The sequence below is a fragment of the Perca fluviatilis genome, chromosome 15, assembly GCF_010015445.1.
Source record: "Perca fluviatilis chromosome 15, GENO_Pfluv_1.0, whole genome shotgun sequence".
In the NCBI taxonomy this organism is placed as follows: Eukaryota; Metazoa; Chordata; class Actinopteri; order Perciformes; family Percidae; genus Perca; species Perca fluviatilis.
The window spans coordinates 8,449,434-8,472,752 of NC_053126.1; the positions used below are offsets into that span (position 1 = coordinate 8,449,434).

The 23,319-nt window shown below is 41.8% G+C and overlaps 2 protein-coding genes across 2 annotated transcripts; both read left to right on the plus strand.

The window, feature by feature from the left end:
- The first annotated feature begins 534 nt into the window (after positions 1-534).
- Positions 535-3,646, plus strand: alyref (Aly/REF export factor). The gene is made up of 6 exons (XM_039825520.1): positions 535-899; positions 2,316-2,474; positions 2,595-2,742; positions 2,935-2,998; positions 3,079-3,271; positions 3,344-3,646. The coding sequence occupies exons 1-6, from the start codon at positions 657-659 to the stop codon at positions 3,356-3,358; spliced, it is 822 nt and encodes a 273-aa protein (XP_039681454.1). The 5' UTR covers positions 535-656; the 3' UTR covers positions 3,359-3,646.
- A 2,109-nt stretch (positions 3,647-5,755) lies between these two features.
- On the plus strand, positions 5,756-22,979 carry arhgdia (Rho GDP dissociation inhibitor (GDI) alpha). The gene is made up of 6 exons (XM_039825034.1): positions 5,756-5,876; positions 15,797-15,992; positions 16,895-16,978; positions 17,552-17,628; positions 17,791-17,854; positions 21,312-22,979. The coding sequence occupies exons 2-6, from the start codon at positions 15,803-15,805 to the stop codon at positions 21,512-21,514; spliced, it is 618 nt and encodes a 205-aa protein (XP_039680968.1). The 5' UTR covers positions 5,756-5,876; positions 15,797-15,802; the 3' UTR covers positions 21,515-22,979.
- The last annotated feature ends 340 nt before the right edge of the window (positions 22,980-23,319 follow it).

Sequence of the window (23,319 nt, forward strand, 5' to 3'; positions counted from 1 at the left end):
CCTGGTTATACTTATTTTAGGCCAATTATTATTTTCATTATCAATTATATATAATATATAATTGAAGAATATGATAGTATAATAAGAATATAATTCTTGATTAATTAATTAATCATTTGGTCCAACAATTTCTTAGAATCAAAGTTGACATAATCAATTTGCTTGTTTTGTCTGACCGTAGATATTTAGTTTAATGCCATAGAAGGCAAAGAAAACCAGCAAATAGTCACAATGAAGAGGCTGGAACCAGTAAAAATGCGCATGATTATCAAAATAATTGCAGATTGATTTTCTGCCAATTGACTAATCAGTTAATCTACAAATTGTTTTAGCTCTGAATCTGTAAAACAAAAGCTAAATTATAAATATGAGTTATTGAGGAACATTATCCAGTCATTCATGTTGATTAGTATGCAGTCAATTTTTTATTAACGGTATTACAAAAGAATGGTGTTTGTGTCTTGGTCACGCGTATTACGTGATGACGTTGTGTTTACGTGCAGTACGTACCGAACCAGCTTGTCTATATACAGCGGAGGTTGGCTTATTGTGTTTACTCGTCGTAGAAACTGTGAAGGGACAAGGAGAGGAAGCAATCGAGTCTAGGGTGTATTTCTTTTATATCGTTGGCAGTTTAGCATTATCGGGGCAGCATAATGGCCGATAAAATGGATATGTCTCTAGACGACATTATCAAGCAGAACAGGCAGCAGAGAGGTGGAGGCCGCGGTGGAAGAGGTCGAGGCCGCGGAGGCTCAGGTGGCGGCCGAGGAGGAGGAGGCCCTGGGCGTCTTGGAGTCAGCGGCGGCGGATTTGCAGGCCGAGGCGGCGGGTCCGGCCCCATGAGGAGCCGACAGAATCTGAGCCGCGGTAGAGGCAGACCAACGCCTTACAGCAGGGTATGAGAAAATTAGAGGAATGGGCAGAAAAAGGAAAAACCTACGGCAAACCTGAAAATGCCTGGTTAACAACCTTCTATTCTCCAGTATGCTTGCTAGCTAACCCTCTAGCCAGCTTGCTAGTCAAGCGAATCAAATGTTCGCTATAACCGCGGAGTTTCCCCCGGGGAGAGCTCTATGGTTTGCGGTTAAGCATTAATGGAAGTTGTATGCATAGTGTGTTCCTTCTCCCACAACCCATATGTGTTACATCGTTTTCCAAGAGGAGGCCTTTTGGAGAGAGCGAATGTGTTAGCCATATTGGCTAACGAGCTAAAGGTTGGATCGTGAAGGCCTCTGCGGCGCCATTTTGAATCCGGCACCTTAAATTAAAGCTAGTAGTCCACGGTCAGTAACAGCTTTCCACCCCAAGTGTCAAAATGATGGTGAGAGGAAACCGCTTCATCCAGAAAATTCACCCGCAAATGATTTTTCCACCACTTTTGGAGTAGTTTTTGTCTGTCCCGGTGCAGCGACCAGGCGGCCTTTTGTTCGGGAGTGGCTGGCGGGTTCCACAACAAGGCCTGTTTGGGGGCTTTTCAACCAGTGTGGCTGTTACTTGTGGATGGATCAGTGGACTTCAACCCCCTAGTAATGTTCACATAAGGCAAACCTTCACTCCTTAAGTGTGAATGAGTATTTAGACAAGCTCAACAAACCCCCAATCAAAATGGCGTGGTCTCAAAATGGACGCTCAGATAAGCCACGCTCACGTAGAGGGGGTAGCTGGCCATTGTATCTAGTTGTTTTTTTACGATCCATCCACCCTCATCTTATGGACACTAACCCCTTCATGAAAGCCCGTTTCGTGGCTTGGTAAAGAACTTTTGGGCGGGCCAAGAAAACACGGTGCAACGCTGGAGGCAACACTGCTTCAGATGGCGACCCCTGTGTACCCGAGGATCATATCTGGAGAGTCTTTGGTGGAGGCGCAGATGGCAAGAGAACAATGGGCGAAGTTGGTAGCTAGCCGGGGTGGGCAAGTTGTTCAGGGGTTAGTATAGAGTGTGTGGGTGGTTTTGGGATGATAAATATTGGTCAATGTTGACGTAATTGAATAAATGGATAGTCTCAGCAAATGCTACTATACCCATAATATTTTAATTGTAGACATTATGTATAAGCTATATACAAAACATCTCTTTGCTGTTAAGATTGTTTGTCCTGTGTATGTCCTCTGTCTGAACTGATTCACTTGCTTGTAGTGATGGGGTGGGCAGGGAACATTTGGGGATCCTCTTGGGGGGAACTGAGCACTCTGGCCCTGTTGGAAGTGGAGCCCCTGCTTACCCCAACACCCAGCCGTGTGGACTCTGTGATTGACAGAGGCAAGGGGATCCTGAAGTCAGCAGGTGCGTTCTCTTTCATCTGTTGCAGCCTAAACAGCTTCCAGATAAGTGGCAGCATGACATGTTTGACAACGGCTTCAGTGGCTTCAGTGGCCCAGTCGGAGGTGGCGGAGGAGCTGGTGTGGAAACTGGAGGGAAGCTCCTCGTCTCCAATCTCGACTTTGGGGTCTCAGATGCAGACATTCAGGTATGTGGCTTTTTGCCTTACCCATTTGATTTTTGTGAGTGGTGCATAGTCCATGTGTTGGAGTGCTAAACAGGATGAGGCAAAGAAATGGCTATTCAAGTCTCCCTTTTCTTTTCTCAGGAACTTTTTGCTGAATTTGGGACGCTGAAAAAGGCTGCAGTTCACTATGACCGATCGGGGCGGAGCCTGGGAACTGCAGATGTCCACTTTGAAAGAAGGGCAGATGCCCTTAAGGCCATGAAACAATACAATGGCATCCCACTTGATGGTATGCCTCAAACTGAATTCATATGTATCGTGTCCTCTTGCGTAGAATTGAATTATGGCTGCACAAAGATTTTCAGTATTTTTTAACTTTAATAATATAGGAACATTAATTATCTATCTGGCAAATTTCTTGAATGTTTCGGTCACTACTGACCTGCCTAAGTTGTGAGGCTCATAATGTCTGTCTCTCTAGGGCGGCCTATGAACATACAGCTCGTCACATCACAGATTGACACACAGAGGCGACCTATGCAGGGGTAAGTTTGGTTCTTTGTTTATTTTTCATGCAACTTGATGCACATTGTGGACAGTGTGTGATGGGTGCTCTTGTTTTCAGTCTGAACAGAGGCGGTGGAGGAGGCATGAACCGAAATCGTGGGGGTGGCTTCAGAGGCATGCAGAGAGGCCGCGGAGGACGTGGTGCAGGCGGTGCCGGGGGAAGAGGTCGGGGTGGCCGCGGCGGTAGTGGTAGCAAGCAGCAGCTGTCAGCAGAAGAACTCGACGCCCAGTTAGACGCCTACAATGCCAGGGTAGGTTGCAGTTTCAATGTTGATTAACAAATTGTGTTTTTGCCGATGTCTAATTTTATTCTGTTTTTTCAGATGGACACCAGCTAAAAAATACAGTTCCTCTGGATTGTTGTCCCTTCCTGTCTGCACAGAAGGGTGGTTGTGACAGATGTGCAGAATATTTTACACATGGTTGTCTTCTGATGTGATTTGAAATTATTGTTCCAACCTCTTCTTTTAAATGCTCCGTTTTTTACCAGTACTTGATTATTTTTGTTTTTTCTGACGAAAAATGGTTTTGGCTGTAGGTTAATGTGAATTGGGTTTTCCCAGTTCTTTTCTCTACCCTGTAGTTAATGACACTTGTATTAAAACCTACAGTGAATATTAACCAAATACTGTCTCTTTCTATGTTCTTGTGTCTGCTTGTCTATCGTGTTTTAAAATGCAGGGAAAGGGTCCCTACGGTTTGTGCCAAACACTAAAATGGGGTGATTTTCCACATGCTTATTTAATACCTTGTCTCAGTATAAAACCTGCAGACTCATCAATTTATATTGTGTGTTGGTTGAAATCAACGGACTGCCATCAGTATGAAATGATTACCTTGCACGGTAGCTGGATTGTCATAATGTATAACAAGCACAATCTGGTGTCAGGTTATTGAAATCAAGCCTTAGAAAAATCAAAAAATTAGATTTTACATAGCATTTCAATGTGAAGGACATGCATTTACCTGATGGGATTTTGATCCTTGTAATGGGTGTTCCATTTTAGGGTTTTTGTGATTGTCTGTAACGTGCTACACACTTACTGAAACTACTAACAGGTTTAACTTTTTTCCCAAAGACACCAATGTAATACTAATGAAATCACTAACTACCATATGGCACACAATGGTGTAGAACGTGGACAAGCATCTGCACGTCTAGTTTAAGTTTAAAGCTATTTGACAGGTTGGAGTTGTTACATTAATGGTAAAAAATAAATATTGTTGGCTGCTTGGTTTGTCTCAGTCCATATTACTTAGCTGGAATGGGAAATTTCCCACAGCTAAGCAATCTGAGCAGTGTCAATGTCAGGACTCGTGATTGAACCATAGACTGTTAATAAATATATCTGGTCATTTGGATTGAACACAAACAGTTGTAACCCACAGTTCATGCTTCACTGCTTTAATGCACTGCCACATAAAAGCCACCAGATGTCATCCTGCTCTGTATCTCAACAGTAGACCGTATATAAAGACGTATCAACCATATACGGTCAACACTAATGTCAACGTGTTTGAGCCTACCGGTTTTTGAAATGCCACGCCTATGATAGGAACCGAATCATGTATTATGTACTTAGGCCCGGTAGGTAAAGAACTTCTGCAGTTGCAAGGGGGATGTCAGCTCAAGGAGTGAGCCGAAATAAAGGTTGAAGTCACGCATGTATTAAGAGAACGGCTGAAGTGAACAAAGTGTAAAATATTTGTGAGCATGCAGCACATGCCCAAGCGTGTCTTTAGCGCAAATTTCCCGGAAGCATGTCTAAAGACCAACATGTTTAAATTGTTACCAAACACTGTTTCCGGTTAGGTTTTCATGATTGAAGCAAAGAGCCCTTTTCTTTTTCTTCATGGAAAACATCAATTGTTTGTATTTATGTACAGTTTTTATGTCTGTCTGCACAACATTCACATAGTTGTGTTATCTACGGGTGGGTGGATAACTGGAAGACCTGACAATAGCCCTGTTTAGGGCTATATTGCGAAAGTATTCAGATCCTGTACTTTAGTAAAAGTAGTAATACCACAATGTAAAAACATTCTGTTACAATCCAAAGTACTGCTTTTGAATTTTCACATAGGCTATGGTAGGCTACATAATTAAATATACCTAATGCTTAAAAGTATAAAAAAGGAAGTAGTCATTTTGCTGAATGCCCACCATCAAAGTGGGGTAAATATAAAACTGTAGAGCTTTTTTTTCCCTGAAACCTCTGACTAACTGTAAATGTATGTCTTCTTGTACTTTTTATTTATTTCTTTTAATGTAATTTTTTTTATTTTTTGTTGTTTGTATTGTCTGTTATTTCTTTTATATTTTTTTATTTCTCGTTTGTATTGCTTCGTATGTTTCTATATATGTATATATATTTTTTATTCATTTATTAATTATTTTCATAAGTTTGTGCACTTGTTGTTCACGTGCTATCATTTCTTACCTGATTTTTTGTAAACTACATTTTATCAATAAAAAAAAAGTGGTAAATATATAGGGGATTCTTATTATTGTTCCGTTAGCAGCATTTTAATTTGGCAGTTGATCAAGGTGAAGCTCATTTTAACTACTGTATTGTACTTTAGTCTATAGTGATGCCTGACATTTCAGAATCTGAATACTTTATTGATCCCCTCAGGGTAAATTATTAGTTGACTAAATAACCATAGATAACCATAAGATGGAAAATCTAGATGAATGTAGTAAAAAGTACAAGATGCTTTTATTTTGAAGGCAGTACACCGGACGTTGTCTCGCCTGTTAGAGGTCGTTGGCTCAGATTTTCCTCCGCCGCTTCACTTCATCCTCACCACCACCACCGTTCACAAGCGACTGTCCCAACCTACCGCGGTATAACGGTAAGAGTTTAAGAAACACTTGCTTAACTCTTCTAATAACTCCTTTAGCCCAGTGGATATGGTTCTAGACGACGTACATCTCTGAGGTGCTTTGGTGTAGCTAAGTTAGTTAGCAAGTTTTTCGGCACTTGATTAGCAACTTAACGTTAACGTTACCCCATGAACGTATTTATTTTTTAAGGAGGGATTTGTTTACCAAGGACCGACTTCCTGCAGTCAGGACTCTGCATTTTTAATCTACATGTATCTTCTTGTAGTCCTAGTAGTCGAGTATCAACTCCCAGTCCTTTAATGAATTGCTTAGTCATGAACGGTATAAGTTATTCGGCGGCAGTGAGGATTGTACAATCAATCATTGGTTGCTCATTTCCGGGTGTTGAGCCTGATCTGAGCTGCCAGTGTTGGCCGTTAGGTAAGAATGATCCATCGCCTTTTTAATTGTTCCAAACTCACACAATGAGTGGAGGCATTGCTTAGGAGACCGACGTTTATTCAGGGGACTAATTTAGTTTACTTTAAAATGCGTGTGTATGGCTCGACAGTCGTGTGACACATGAGGAACATTTTCTCCCACTTCCTGGAACTTTTAACTTGAAATGGCCTGGGGGGGGGGCTCACACCTTTTTAAACCTGCCACCATTTTGGCTTTTTTAAAGGCTTTCATAGTCAACATAGATCACATCTGCTGATATCAAATGTGCTTAAGTGTCATTTCTCAAGTGATTTCTCAAAGAGATCACGCAAACCGCGAATCCTCCATTTCCTTCCTTATGTGTGTGATAAATGGCCTACAGTCCTTCCTTCTAGTACTTTGATAACTTTCAGAACACATTTCTGTCACAGCCTTTTCATTTTGCTTCTTCTCAACCTGAGCATTTTGCAGCCTTGCAGCAGGGGCCGGATGTCTCATTTGGCAGTTTCTGTTTCTCTCGTTTGACCTGGTTGATCTCGTGCAGGCCCAAGGAGGAAGAATTAAACCACTAAAGAATCAGCATGTAGCATTTTCATTGTATGCATTTCCCTGACATTACTATATATGCTCCGTACAAGCTCAAGCAGCTCACAGTAATGAGTGCAACAAATGCCATTGGCTCGTCAATTTAAAAAGTGAAGACGTGTACATCCTGTCTATGGTTTTGAAGTGACAAACTACTCTAGCTGCTGATTACAGCTTCATTAATGCGACAGTTCATTTGGTTCGTCTCATTTGATTCATTCAAGTATTTTGGGGACCAATACAGTGACATTTTTTTCAAATGCATTTTTTTTCCCATGCATGCAATGGTAGTGACAAATTATGTCAGTGGCCTCTTCTATTTCAGCTCAGTGTCATAGGGGGAATAGGTACTGGGATGCTAGCCAGCCCCCCCCCCCCCCCCGCCCCTCCCCTACACAGACCAGTGTGCTAGTAATGATCAGCCTCTCTTTCTCAGGCACAACATGGCTTCCCTCAGCCTCATCAGCGGCCTTCAGAAGCACATCCTCTCAGAAATGATGGGCTTCAATGCTGGGAAATTTTGGTAGTATTTATAAAGGCCATACATTTTGTTTTACTTTTCACCTCAAATTGTTTTGGCATTTGGTTGGTTAAATTTGCACATTTTATACCACCTGTAATATCAAGTTGTTGCCATCCTTGAAGGAAGCCATCATACAGCTGTAATCCTTCATTGCGAAGAGTGTGTCACCTCCACCGAGGCTGTTGTCCAGGGAGGCAGACCCCACTCTGGGAATAAGCCCTGACCTTTCCGCTGGCACCTTGGCTATCCCATTCACTGGCAGCTTCCTGCTGCTGCACGCAGGGATTTCTCATCGGCTATTTTTAAAGCTTCCTATTTGTTCTGGTTCTTCCTGGGATAGAGTCGTGTTTAGTTTCTTTTTCTCACACGGCCACTTAGCTCTGTGGCTCATGTTCTTTGTGAGAAGATTAGTCTTCTTTACTAATACAGCAGTTTCTGCCTTGGATATCCTGCTTATAGGGATGTAACAGTACACTCAACTCGTGATTCAATTTTTAAAATTACGATACGATTTTCTCACGATTGTGAGAACAGAATGAGCTGCTGATAAATCTTACTTTATTTATATAAACTGTGCAAAACAACAGATGTGTCCTCTTATCAAAAGCGTAATTGAAATTGTATTTTAAATACAAAATGAATGATTAACTAAATAGGAAGAAAAATCTCTTCAAATAAATAAACTAAGAAGACATAGGGACGTCTGAAATCAAATTATCAAAAGTAGATAATGCCCTAGGCGGTTTTAAAAATTGCGGGGGTTTAAAAAAAAAAAAAATCGTGTATCTTTTTACAGATTCATGATGCATCGTTACATCCCTACCTACAAACCTCTTGTTTTTCCAAAATCTTGTTTCCAAAAGGCTCTTGGGCCAATAGCTTTTCACTTAATGCCAAGTTCATAATGAGTTTTCTATGCTATTCTCTAATTTTCATTAGTTTCATTCCCACCCCCTTCTCTCTTTCTGTTAGTTGGTTTCCTCTGCATTGCATCAGCTCTGCCAGAAGCTCTTGGTGTAACACTTCCTCAAAGCATTGGTATGTGTTGCTGCACTGCAGCCTCATCTTGGTCAGACCCAGTGTGATTTTAATCTACTGACCCAACATCTAGCCAGTGCTCTTTTTATTCATTTATTTTTAGTTTGCATTAATATCATTATAGCATCTTTAAAACATTATTAGGTGGGGTTAGCCTCACAGGTGAAGTGTGAAGAAGATGAGTTGTTCTTCAGACTGGCACTTTGTGGTTTAGCGCGCAGTCGGATATGAATCATTTGGCCTGAAAAAGGAAGTTTGCAGTCATTTTCATGTCAGATTAAAAAGGTCGGGTGGCAGTCTGACATGCAAAGCAACCTTGCTTGAACTAAAATTACTACGGCTGCTACTTAGTCACTATATCAAGTATAAAGGCTTAGCTATATCTAGATGGGACCAGATTGTTGATTTCAGTCAATTATTCTGTGAAGAAAAAACGGCTGATCAAGTATAGGCGTCTCACCTATACTTGATCAGCTTTTTATTAATTATTTTTTAGATAATTATTTGGGCATTTTTAGGCCTTTTTATTCATACAGGACAGCTGAAGACATGAAAGGGGAGAGACAGGGCAAATGACATGCAGCAAAGAACCGCAGGGCGGAGTCAAACCTGCGGCTGCTGCGTCGAGGAGTAAATCTCTATATATGGGTGCCTGCTGTACCAGGTGAGCTACCCAGGTGCACTACTTGATCAGCTTTTATCGAAGGATCATGATAGGATACACTAAAGTGTGGATAAAAGGGACACTGGGGGGGGGGGACCAATGCAAAGGTCTCTGGCAGACTGGGTGTTGCATGAAAGAGACTAAACCGAGACCGGAGATCAAAGCAGCCATATATCTGAGTGACTTCTTAAATAGGGAGGTGAAGCCAAGAGCTAAAGGTCACTTCACAAAGACTGCCAATTTTCACTTACTGTTAGTGAAACAGCATTTTATACCCTGTTGCTGTCTCTGAGGTAAATGCGTGATGTGTACAGAGCAACAGTAATTTAGAGGAATTAGGCTATCAGCTATAAGACTTGCACATCTCAAATAATCAAAAACTACAAAGCTCCTTTTAGGTTTGAGGTTTTTCTAATGTCTGGCTGCCATATATGCCTGCTGCGTTATCACCTTTTCCACGTTGTTGTTCCTCCCTGTGACTAGCCTGGCCTGTAGCATCCACATCCACAATGGCGTCAGACAGCCCGTACAATTCATACAATACATCAAAAGACAATTCTACATGAAGATGTAGATCTTTAGCTTTTTTTTTAATTTAAACTCTGGTTAGACAATATTGACAAAATATTCCCTTAGGGCTGGGCAATATGGAGAAAATCAAATATCACTATTTTTGACCAAATACCTCAATATTGATACCGCAACGATATTGTAGTGTTGACTATTGGTGCTTTCACAAAATATTAACACAATGAGATTTTTGATAGCTAACCGTAATGTGGATATAATGACTAAGTGGGTAAAGGCAAATAATAGAACATTTACACCAGTCTGGTAAGTCCAGAAAATGACATCACTTTACTGTAATGCAGCCTTTAAAACCAGGAAAAGACACCACTTATGCCATATTACGATATCCATAATCTAAGATATCTATCATATCACGATATCAATATAATATTGATATATCGCCCAGCTCTAATTTCCCTATTCCTCATTGAGCTCGTTGATTGATTATCTTCAGTAACGTGTGATGACACTAATGACTGAGAATCCTTTTGATGTGTGACCGGTGACAACTCCAAACACTTTTCTGTCCCTGAGTGCCTCATTAGCCGTAATCCCACTTTATATAATCTCATAGCTCAGCCGTGTTGCTAAGGAACAGGCCTAATCTGAAGCCTTCTGCGGCTGCCAAGCCTGATGTGTTTTGTAAAACTGCGCTGCTTAGCCCTGTCAAACAAAGCGATTATCCTCCTGTAGGAGACCGCTGGATGCAGGACTGTGTGGGTGAAGGTGGGGACACTGAGGTGAAGAGGTCCAGTGGCATGTCCACTATTTGTTTGCACGGTCTCATGACCTGTGTGTTGTCTCCCAGCAGGCTGAACAATGACAGGGCTTTTTCTTCTCAGATTAGTGAGTAGCCAGTTAGCCACACCCGCATTGTTAGCTAGAAAGAATGTGCATCACTATGAGGGTTATGTCAATAACCTAATCCATTTTATGCAGTGCATGGGCCTTTTTAATCAGTTGATTGAACAATTTCATACTCTGTTAAGATGGCATCTATGAGTGATGTGGCTGTGTGCAGACATTGCATTACCAATTTATAAACAATTTCTTCCTCCTTGTTCTACTGCATATGATGGTAACTATGTAGTTGACAGGGAAAGACTGCAGGGAAGCTGCACTGAGTAATGCACACTAAGCAATGATATACTGTAGCTACACTGTAAAAATGGCCGAGATGCAGCATGAATCAGCACAATGTTGGTAACTCCTAAAATTCCATTAAAACTGCTTCATAAAATGTAGTTTTGCAACTTGGGTGTAGTTTTCTGCATTTATTTTGGTTCTTATGTTTCTGATCATCCAAGTTACTCAGTGTCCCTGTTACCCATTCTGTCCTCAATAGGAAATCGTATATTTTCTATAATAGTAACAGGACAATAAACCCACACATGAAACGGAACTGACGCTTTGTTGCAACACAAACCAACATTTATTTATCTCTCTTCACCCACACAATGACGCATATTTTCAGTTGTGATTGAACTGTATTTTTTGAGTTACTATATATAGTAACTCAAAAAATACAGTTCAGTATAGGCCAACTTTGATCTTGACATATAGGCTAAGCATTCCCACTATTAATTACATTATCTTAATGCAGTGTGACTAAAACCAAAAATACAAACGTGAGCAATCACTATTATATCGAATCAAGAGCCACGTGCAATTTAGCTAGCAGGTGAAGAACACAAACAACAAAAATCACCAGTAAACGTAATTTAAATTTGCAAGACCTATAGACTCATACAAGACCAGGCTTAAATGAACTGATAACATAAGTTATACAACTTAAAGTTCTCAAGGACATACACGCACAGTCTCATCTGGCTTATCATCTGGACAGCGTCTATTTTTCGTTTCTCTACATGCACTCTAACAATGCAGCCCTATTTCTGATACCGTGGTGGGCCGCCACGGTCAAATCAACAGAGGAAACCCTGGATTTGATATTGATACTAAAGCTATTCTTTTTTTTTTTTTTTTTATAACTTAAGAAATATAAACACAATTTTCTGCAAAACCCTATAAAGATGCAAAAGTTCTCAAATGTTGAAACCCTAGCATCTGTACAATAACTTTGCCATCTTGAAATACAGTCGAAAATTGGCAAACTTATAGTTTAAACAAAATTAAACACGCTGCACAACTCTTCTCCAACACCACGTGCTTCCACTGTGAAGAAGAGCGAGAGAGATTTTTATCAGGGTCCCCGATGAAGTCAAAAACAGCTGAGGATTTCTTAAATCCAGTTGTGCTAGCATTTAAAAGAGTAGCCCACCACTTTAGCATTGCACCTATAGCATTGCCGGTCTCACAGTGGACATGCAGTTTGAAAAAACTTTGTGTTAAATCGGTGGGTTCCCCTTCATGTCCTGCACCTTTGTCCTCCATAGACTTTAAATGTAGCAGAAGCCTCCTACATTTCTTGGGACTCTATAAGTGTTTATAAAACGTTTCGCTCAAATTAAACACTGTGATTGCGGCCATATACAACGACTATGATTCAAATTCTTTGGCGCTATGAGCATCGCTGCGTGTCTGAGAAAAAAATGTTAGACTAACAAACTGATAGCTGGTCCCACGGCCCGGGGGGGAAGCCATTCATCTGCACACACGCTGCCATCCCGCCATTTCGCGTTGGGCCTAACAGCGTAGCGCGACCTGTCGTGAGCTATTGCTCAAGTATAGTGCAGCTCTACCCAACGTATGTGTAAAAGGACCCATCCCTTCTTCCTTTGTAACAGTTCGGTACACTGCAGTCACAGTGCAACTTTCTGCAGGAGAGTAGAGGAAGTAAGAAAAAAAAACTGTCGATACTTCAACTCTCTCTCTCTCTCTCTCTCTCTCTCTCTCTCTCTCTCTCTCTCTCTCTCTCTCTCTCTCCGTGCAACAAGAAGCCTCTCCCTCATTCCCTCCGACCAGAAACACTCAACACACAGCTGACCTGCTATTGGCAGAAAAGGAATTTGCGCTTTAGTGGGAGCTCAGAGAGGCCCCATTTGGAAAGGAGAAAAAAAACCGGTGCTGTGTTCTCAGTTCCTGCTTGGCTAATACACAATTGCAAATGGCAGACAGAAGAGCATTAGACAGGCAGAGTGACACACCAGTTTTTGTGGTGTTGCAGGGAGCGTCTGTGATTTACTGTGGTTCTTCAGATTGTAAATCTTGTGTTGGGGTATTACTTTTACTGCGATGATCCACCTGGGTTCACAGTGTTGAAGCCTGTGTTTGCATTTGTCTGATTTGTTAGCTTGCCTGTGTTGATTTTATGAGGACCTTTTTAACTCACCCGTTAGCACTGATTTGCAACCGTAAACAAAACCGAGCCAGCCAATACGAAGGGATTATTTTACACTGACAAGAAGTATAGTTTAACTGGACTTAAATGGAGAAGCAGTTTATCACCCACGTCTTCCTCTTTCACTTTGGGGTAGTTGATTTTTCTGTACACAGATTATCGACATTCGAACATTGATTTGACTTGGTGCTGTTTCAGCCCCTTAACGTAACTTTACATTTTTCAGAGAGATGCATCCACTTTTTAAAGTAGGACGGCTCTGGTTTCTGCTCAGTTGAATATACTTAAATACAGGAAGTTGGGTTCTTTCAACATGCAAATGTCAAAACATTTAGGATGAGCAGTTTGTGGGCGTAGTTGCCTGTTGACTGAGAGGAATGTTTTCGCAGTGGCAAAAAAAAGTCAGATTGACTGACCCCATAGCTATGTTTGACATTACTAAGTAGTATCAGTTCTCTTAACACATTTATAGCTGCTTATTTCTGCCTGTTTCAGGATATAAAAACTCTTAACTTTATTGACAAGTACGTACTTGGCATTTTGCAAGCTTCTATGAAAACAGCTGAAACCCCAGTAGACCGATTAGTGTGTTGTTCTGGACTGCAGGGAGAACGAGAGGAGAACAGACCACACAGAACAAGTGTTATGAGAGCGCCGATCTCCAGCTGCCGCTTGGCTGTTGCAGGTGTTGATCAGCATTGTATGGCTGCGCCCGGCATATGTGCACCAGATGTTTGTTTTTTTTCTTCCCCCCCCCCCCCACTGCATTTTATGAGCAACAATTGAGTTTTGTTGCACCTCCTATGTTCTCACAAAAATGAAGATGATCTCACTATGTTGTCGTGCCATTCCCTGCTCAGGATCAGCGTCCTCTCTTCTAATCAGCTGTGACGGTGCAGCTGGGTGTAGATTGCCCCATTTAGCACTGCTGTTTTTCTGTTGTCTGCCAGCAGTCTGTGGTGGAGGAGAGACAAGTGAGGGAAGAAGCCTGGAGCTCAGATAATAATAGACCACCATCCTGTGCTGTATGTCACCGCTGTGGAGCGGGCCAGATGGACACGTGTCCTGGCTCTCGTCTGTGGTCGTGTTTTTTTTTTTTGTGCGCTCACATACGGTTATGTCTAAGCATAAAACGCAATAAAACTGCCTTGTCTCTAGGGATGGGCTTCGTTTGGATTTTAATGATTCTGATTCCAATTCCGATTCTTCCTTTCGATTCCGGTTCTTATCGATTCTCGATTCCGATTCTTTGAGTGGTGGAGTTGAAACGGGTTAGATGCTTATTTCACAAATAAGAGGAAAGTTTTATTTTGATTCTTAGGTGGGTTGCAGTTTTACAGCTTTTACAATGCAAAATAAAGCCACACTAGAGCTCCGCTTACTGTGCTGCACGGCTGCAAAACAACAAGCGCCTGGCTGCTACGGAAACCAAAACTTAATTTGGAACCTATGATCAGATTTGAAACCATGGAATCGTAATTTTTGAAACGATTCCGATTAGGAATCGGTTCTCGATGCCCAACCCTACTTGTCTCTTGGCAAAAATAATGATACCGGGTAATGTTGGCCTTGATGATCCACACAGAGCTTGTTGTAAACACTTCATTTTACCGAGAAATCCTTTGTCATCAAGTGAGCCTGCTATCTGTGGTCTAAACTATTCACAGCCAGGTCTGTGGTTCGTCATCCTTAACCTCGTCACTCTGTGTGACAAGGTTAAGAGTTGTCGCTGTGTTTTGAAACATTTTCATACTTCCATGATGCTCCACTTATTGGCAGTATCTCCGAACTTAAGCACACTGAAAATATCAGGAAAAATAAACCGCAAACAAAGAGTAAGGCCCCATTTTCACATGTTATTAAAATCCTATCTGAGTGGTCCTATCACTAGTGGACAGCTTTAAGTAGGTATGTAGGAATGTGTCTCCAAATGCGTCTTGAGTGACCACTTCTGATTGGATCTCCCTTCCCCGCTCTATATGCAAATAAACACGTACAAACACACCGTTTGCACATACCGTGTGTGTGTGTACATTTCAGTTGTTACTCTCACATAAATCATACATTAGAAACTTGCGATGACTAATGAAAAAGTGCTGCCTACAGTCTTTGTCCTTGTCTACTGACGGGCACCGGGGCCTGCACCAATGGTATGAAACGGTACACACTTCCTGTCTCCTAAATGGGCGTGGCCCCATTTAAAAGTGTAGCGATCGTTGTGTGCGTGCATGGATCAAAAGATGTATTTGCATAATTTATTTTCTTTTGCAAACATTAGATATGTACACCGATAAAAGGCATATTTAGCATTACCCAAATAAGTTTTGTTAGGCCATTCTCCTAGTTAACATTTGCGTATCTGTGTTGCCAGGTCATGCAAGAGTTTGTCCCTGAGACAGAAACTGGTCACAAACAAGATAAATATTCTCCTGATTTGTCCTTGTCAGAATGTTTGGGACATATGTGGTTTGTGAAAAATGGGTCCACTTGTGATCGGATCCCTCGGATCGGATTTTAGTACCAGGTGGAAATATTGTTTTAAGAGAAATTATGTGATTTGTGGCGTTTCTTTCTACATGAACTGCTGCTTTACAAAGGTCAAAGTTCAGTGAGGTTTCCCTCCTGGATAAGTAATCCGTAACAATCATCCAGCAGCCGGATGTCTAATAATAACCACGGGCTGCCCTGCTGCACATGTAGGATGTAGGTCCAGTTTCATTACAGCAAAAGTAGAGAGTAAAAGGGTAAGCGGTCCTGCTGCCAGTCCTTGTTACTTTATTTTCACTGATCTCTAACCTCTCTGCGGTCACTCTCTTGCTGTGATTAGCATACTATGGCAGAGCAGGAGCCTACACCAGAGCAGCTGGCCGCGCTCGCAGCAGCCAACGAGTCTGACGAAAGCTCCGTCAACTACAAACCTCCCGCCCAGAAGAGCTTACAGGAGATCCAGGCGCTGGACCAGGATGATGAAAGCCTGCGCAAGTACAAGGAGACACTGCTGGGCAACGTTGCTGTGGTTGCAGGTTGGTGATCCCCTCAGCAACTTTTCTAACGACAAGCATAAGCAAAACAGCCAATATCTCTTTCTCTCTCTCTCGCTCTCTCTCGCTCTCGCTTCTCTCTCTCTCTCGCTCTCGCTTCTCTCATAAAAAGTACAGGAAATGATCATTGCAACACAGATGTATTTTTTGTCATGCCAATAAAGCAACATGAAATTTGAAATTGAAAAAAAAAATGATCAGTCTGAAAATTGTCATCATATGGATGTTGTTACTTTCAAATAGCATGACTACATATTCTGTGTGGTAGCTGACCAGTATCCAGTTACTCAGTATTGGCTAGTTTTTGCTAAATTAGCTTTTGTGGTGAAGAGTAGATTATCCGACCATTATCACTCGCTGAAGTATTGAAAATAAATTCAAATCAATAAAGAAATATATTGAATTTGCATGGAAGCCGATCCTGAAGCCCGCATGAAAACCCCTCAGCGGTGGGAAAGGGCTCTGGTCACTGCCCAGGGTTTATCAGAGCTGTGCTGTTAACGGCCCGTTTTCAGAAGGTTGCAAATGTAGCCCTCCTGGTCGCATTGAGTGGAAGAGAGAGGGCCTTCCTGTCCCCTGAGACAGTTTACTACTGTGGGGCGGAGGAAGGACGAAAGTACTGAAGTGTTTTTTTATTGTTAGAATTACAACTTCACACACATATCAAACTATTTAAAAATCGAACTAGCAAGGTGTGTGATTGACCATTTTAAGAAAAATACTCATTAAATATTTGAACGCAAAACCATTTAAATGAAAAAGAATGGAGGATGAGGTACTTCAATTTGGATTGGACAATTGGATTCTGTCATCATTTTTCTCAGGTGCTATGAATTGATCCTAATTTTGTATTTGTGCCCGTTCTCTCCCTCTCCCTCTCAAAGATCCCAGCGCCCCCAACGTCCAGGTGACGCGAATGACTCTGTTATGTGAAACGGCCCCGGGCCCTCTAGTCCTTGACCTGCTGGGTAAGTGGCGCACATAACGTGGTCTGTGTGAGGCTGGGAATCGGGACAAAACCCAACAGCAGCTTTTTACAGTGAACATGGGATCATGTATCTTTTACCATCTGAAAGATTGACAGAAGCCCACATGTAGGCGCTTGTCTGTCCTCGCAGCAGACACGCTGGAAGAATTGGCTCGTAGTAACATTAATTATAAACTGTAATCACTCCCGTCCTTGTGTACAAATGGCATTAGTAATGACATGAATCCTGTGTAAGTGGGTTAATGAGCCATTTCCTGGTCACACAGAGCTCCAACAGAGCAACGGTGCTTGGCTCACTGTGCCACCTGGTGGCCAGTATCATTACTACAGCGTGTTGAGAAATCAAAATACAACTTTGCTGGAGAATGGGATTTCTTTTCCTCCGGTAAAACGTAACCATAAAATCCCTACGTGTGTATTAAACTTTAGTTTATATGTTTTAGACTGTGTAAAATGCGTTCATGCTGTTCCAAACTGATCTTGAAGTATATATCTGGACAGTCTTCGCTCTTGCTTGACTTTTCTTTTCATGCTGTGCTGCTTTCCCTTCCAGGAGACCTGGAAAACTTCAAGAAGAACCCATTTGTGCTGAAGGAGGGAGTCGAATACAGAATAAAGATCAACTTCAAGGTGAGGGAGTCTGGTCTTTGTCAAACCCAGGATTCCTCTCTTTGTTTGTTATCTCAGACTGTCGGAGTTGTGATGATGTTACTGCAGCTGCAGAGTGAGATGTCTTTGTTTTGTCTTTGGGGAACTGTTGAGCAGGATGTGATTGCATGTTTATTTTTTCAGGTCAACAAGGAAATTGTGTCAGGCCTGAAGTACACTCAGCAAACCTTCAGGAAAGGAGTAAAACGTAAGGCTGCCTCTATTATTTTTCATTTATCCTCTGCAATTCCTAAATTGGATTTCGAGTGGAAATGTCATGTAAAGCAACATCCTCTGACTTAAAGGAATAATTCAAAATTTTTGGGAAATATGCTTATACTTTCTTTCTATGACTTAGAGGGTAACTACAGTTTTTTTTTTTCCAACCTGGACCTTTATTTTCCTATGTTTTTGTGTCTAAGTGACTGATGGGAACAACAGTCTTTGGCATTGGTGCAGTATTAGGCGAGAACACCGCAGTCTGGAGCGGCGAAACAAGCTACAATGTATTCAAGTGACAAAGAGAGGGTTCTCCGCGCTTCTGCAATCTACAACAAGCCGGTGCAACCAGGGCAGGACAAAACCGTGTGGAGTAAAAAATAATCGCCAGTGCAACACAGATGTCTTCTTACTTTACACTTTAATTTTTTTTATTTTTTAAGGTGCATAACAGTGACTAACGTTTCGATGTACAGTTACATCTTCATCAGTCACTCCAGTCACTGTTATGCACCTTTTAAAAAATAAATAAATAAAATAAAAAAACGTAAGACAGAAAAGTAAGAAGACATCTGTGTTGCACCAGCGATTCTTTTTTTACTCTAAGCTACAGTGTATGTTAATAGGGCAGTTGTCCAGCTTTTATTTACCTTCACAAAAGTGCTTGTTTTGCCACCAACAGGCTCAGATTAATATTCTGACAGTGTCTGACAACATTATGGAAAGGATTTCTAAGGAGGTCGACCTTTAAAACCTCTTTGAAACCTTTTTTGTTTAACCAGAAACAGCTCTGAAGTCGCTAGCGCTAAACCCACCAGACTCTATTTAAAAAAAAAAAATACAAAGCAATACTTTTAGTGCGTATAGAGCCAACAGATTTTCACATGTAAATCAGTAAACTGTGTTTATTTCAATCAGAGTTGTGATGGTTGAAAAGTGGAAAAGGGACCCAAAATGGCTTTTCATAGTTTTATTTAGTTTCTGTCAACTTTGAATGAAGTGTATTTTACGATGCTAAAATCACTGTTTTATTTACATGGAGTCTGGTGGGTTTAGCGAACGCAATTTTGCGGATGTTTTTATGTTAAAAGGATCTTACTCTTTAACAGAAAGGTCGACCTCCTTAGAAATCCTTTCCATAATGTTGTCAGACGCAATATTAATCTGAGTCTGTCTGTGGCAAAACAGCACTTTTGTGAAGGTAAATACAAGCTTTACGATTGCCCCATAACTTACATTGTAGCTTGTTTCACCGCTGCAGACTGCAGCGATCTTGCTTAATTCTGGACCAATTTCAAAGATTGTACACAGATTGTCGTTCCCATCAGTCGCTTGGACATAAAAACCTAGGAAAATAGGGTCCAGGTTGAAAAAAACGTCCTGTGAGAATAAGACTTTGGATGACGAGATCAATACTGTTCATGTCTGTACAGTAAATATCAAGCTGCAGCCGGTTAGCTGAGCTTATAGCATATTTTCCAAAATGACAGACTTGTTTAAAAAGGTCCTACATGTTCTTGTTGGAATGATTAAGCTGCAGGTCATACTGTATGTTTAGGTTTGTGAAGATTGTATGCTTTACTTATCAGTCCTTCCAGGAAAAATTAGTTTTTTTGTGATTGCTGCTGGCAAAAATCCTTGATTATGCGGTACGTTTTCTTAAAAACTGCGATGGAATATGCGGGATATTTATGCAATTTTATGTGATGAAATTGCAGGAACCTGCAAAAACTGCGGTTTTATGAAAGGAAAAAAAAAAAGTGATTCCCCCAACACCCTGCTTTTCGATGATGTTTAAGTCGCGTAATTACGTCACTTCATAACGTTCCCATGGCAACAGGGGAAAATGGCTGCTCTTGTGTGAAGTAAATGCAAACATTTTCAACTTTCTCCTAGAGTCCGGATCGGGGCGAATTTTTCTGTCCGAGCCCAGCCCGCGTCCGACAGAGCAGTAACCGAGCCCGGCCCGCGTCCGACAGAGCAGTAACCGAGCCCGGCCCGCGTCCGACAGAGCAGTAACCGAGCCCGGCCCGCGTCCGACAGAGCAGTAACCGAGCCCGGCCCGCGTCCGACAGAGCAGTAACCGAGCCCGGCAGGCATTAAGAAATTTATGTCCGAGCCCGACACAGTTAAAATCTTGTTGTTTTTTTTCTCATACTAATGACACGCTACGTTTGTTTGTGTGGAAAGCCCGCTTTTATTAAGCAACTGTAGGAAGGCATTCGGAAATGTCAACAGATAAGCACATCAGCACTAGGGTTTGGCATCGAGAACCAATTCCTACTTGGAATCGTTTCAAAAAATTGTTTCTTTATTGGAATCGTTTGGAATCGGCTGGAGGATTTAGTTTCAAATGTGATCATGGGTTCCAAATTTAACATGCCCAAGTTTTGGTTTCCGTAGCGGCCAGGCACTTGTGTTGCAGCCATGGAGCACAGTAAGCGGTGCTCTAGTCTGGCTTTATTTTACGTTGAAAAAGCCCCGTCAAATTGCAACCCACCTTTTAAATCAAAATAAAACTTTCCTCTTATTTGTTAAATGCATGTGACCCGTTTCAACTCCACCCCTCAAAGAATCGGAATCGAGAATCGATAAGAACCGGAATCGAAAGGAAGAATCGGAATAGGAATCAGAATCGTTAATATCCAAACGATGCCCAACCCTAATCGGCACACACTGGGCAACAAGCGCACGTTAATAAGCTGTTAAAATGTTCAGTGTGTTAACCTTTCCTGATCGCTTCGCTTCCCACAGTGATCAGAAAACCAGCGGAGACTGGTTACCTTCAGGGCCCACGTTATAACACGAATAACCACCAACTCTGCTCCGGTTGCATCTACAACACGTCTGCTTCCTCTTTCTCTATCTCTCTTCTGCCCACTTACCACACACACTCACACTCACACACACTCACACACACTGAGCTCTCTTAAAGGAGCCGCAGCACCATTTTACAACAAATGCCTTATCGCGCTGATGTGACCGAGCCCGACCCGACCCCGACCATAATTTCTAAAGATCTGTCCGAGCCCGGCCCGTCAGGACCCGTCGGCCTCGGGTCGGGTATCCATGCCTTACTTTCCGCTAAGATATGTGACTTTTTTGCAACAAAAACGCGGGGATTATGAAATCAAGCAAGCCCCGCATATTTTGCGCGGAAATCGGCAATTTATGCGGCCAATGTGCGGCGTATTTGGGGGAAAAAATGCCGCCACCGCATAAATATGCAGACTTTGGCTGATTATTCATTGAATTATGTGATCGCATAATCGCGTTTTTCTGGAGGGACTGACTTATTCTCAGTGAACAGGTTCATGTTTATAAGCAGGCAGCACTTCTGCTGCTGTCTAATCTGTATGAATGTATTTTTTGCAAATGGAATTGAAGATGTGCTCAAGAAGCTTCTTACAACTCCCTTGTCTTTGTCTTTTCTCTCCAATGTCCAGTTGACAAGTCGGACTACATGGTCGGCAGCTACGGCCCCAGACCGAACGAGGAATACGAGTTCCTCACCACCATGGAGGAGGCGCCCAAAGGGATGCTGGCCCGCGGCACCTACACCATCAAGTCCAAGTTCACCGATGACGACAAACACGATCATCTCTCCTGGGATTGGTGCCTCACTATCAAGAAAGATTGGAAAGACTGATCCCCTCCCCCTCCCCTCGCCATCCTCCATCGACATCTTCCTCAGCCTTCTGCCTCTCTTTTCCTTGCTGTCATTCCATTATTTCTGTCTGGATTACGTGTTGATTTAAGCTTTTGCTCTCTCCGTCCATCGACAACCTGCTCTTACAGTTTACGTTCTTTTTCTAAATTCCAATCACTTCATCATTCCTCCCAACGTAACGCTTCATTTGTTTGAATCCGCCTTTTTCTGTTAAGTATTACATCCTTTAGAAATGGAGAAAGCAAACAATGTGCACAATCCAGATTTTGCTGTAATGGTTTGTTTATAAAAGAAAAAAATAAGTAAAAAAAAAAAATCTAGTCGTTTAACTGCTCTTGGAAAAGTGATAAACTATGTGATTCCCACTGCCCTTTAGCGCTTTCTTTTCTTCCCCCTTTTCATTTATCAGATTGTTTTGTACAATTACCGCGATCTGCCTTGGAAAGCATTGTACAGGTAGCAGTAGTGCTGTATGTACGTGGCCACTGTACGGTCATTGAGCAATCATTGCTGGACACAGCCCTCCTAAAGCCTCTGAGCCGATTATTTGTACCAGGGTCTTGGTTAAATATTTGGAATTCAGGCCACCTCTTTTTTTAAATGATTTAGCACCCTACAGCTGACAGAACGGGGGAAACATTATTACCTCTAACCCTTCGTGACCCCTCTCTGTAGGTGTGGCTGTTCCTCTCCTGATCAGGGTATTTTGGCAGGTTTGTTAGCAGCCAAGTGGCCTTAACAAGAACCCATAGGAAGAAAGTCAACTTAATTAAGCCATTTGCCTTCAGATTATATTTTCCAGGCCACCATGTGAGTCTGTTTTTTTAACTATAGGTAATACAAGGACAGGGAGTCGGGACTAAGGACTTTTAACACCTTTTTTTTTTATTTCAGGTTTGACAAGTTGTTAAACCATTACGTGTTGGTGTCGGTCATATTAGCTCTATTTACATCTTTTTCTTTGCAGTACTTGTAGCGGTCTGAATATCAGAACTGTAAAGATGGGTATTTAGGTTGTAATGGTTCTTTGTCACCTGGTGTCCTCTAGAGTCCCCGAGGCCAGATTTCCAGCGTGTCCGAGGTCTGTTAAAACCGCTCACCTTGTATTACTCAAGTTTAGAATTTTCCAATGCTGACTGTGCCTCCAGTCTCTTACAATCACATGCTGCTCACTCAGTGGCACTAATGTGCTCAACATCAGTCAGGTGAAAAGTTTTCTGTAATTGACTTCTAAAACCAGAGACCATCAGCCCCACCCAGACATAAGTCTTTATTTTTTTTATATATATACACTCCAGAAGTATGGGAATGAAGTCCGTTCCTGCAGATTCATTAAGCTCTCATGTCACGGACTGTTTTTTTTTTCTGTGGGTTTGGGTTTGACTCAATGTGTGCTACTTGTATTACTGATCTCCTGTGTTCACAATAAAGTGTTCAGACTGAGCCTGCATGTGTCCTGTTTTATTCAACATGCTGTATAATTTGATTAGTTGCAACCTTGAACACAAACAGGAAAAAAGAACATGGTGGATACTTTATACTTTAGCACAGCAGCGTAGAACAGATTGTTGTCATGTCTGACATGATCAAACTAATCCCTGAAACAGATCATTGCCCTGCATGCTGTAAAATCACCACAGACGCCATCTCCTTCACTACATAAGTTAGAAGTTGTTAATCTAAGTAAACTAATCGCCATCAAACACTTGCTGCACAATACACTTTGGCAACTGTCTTGAAGGATTTTTACCATCCAACAAATTCAAATTACACGTTAAGATCTT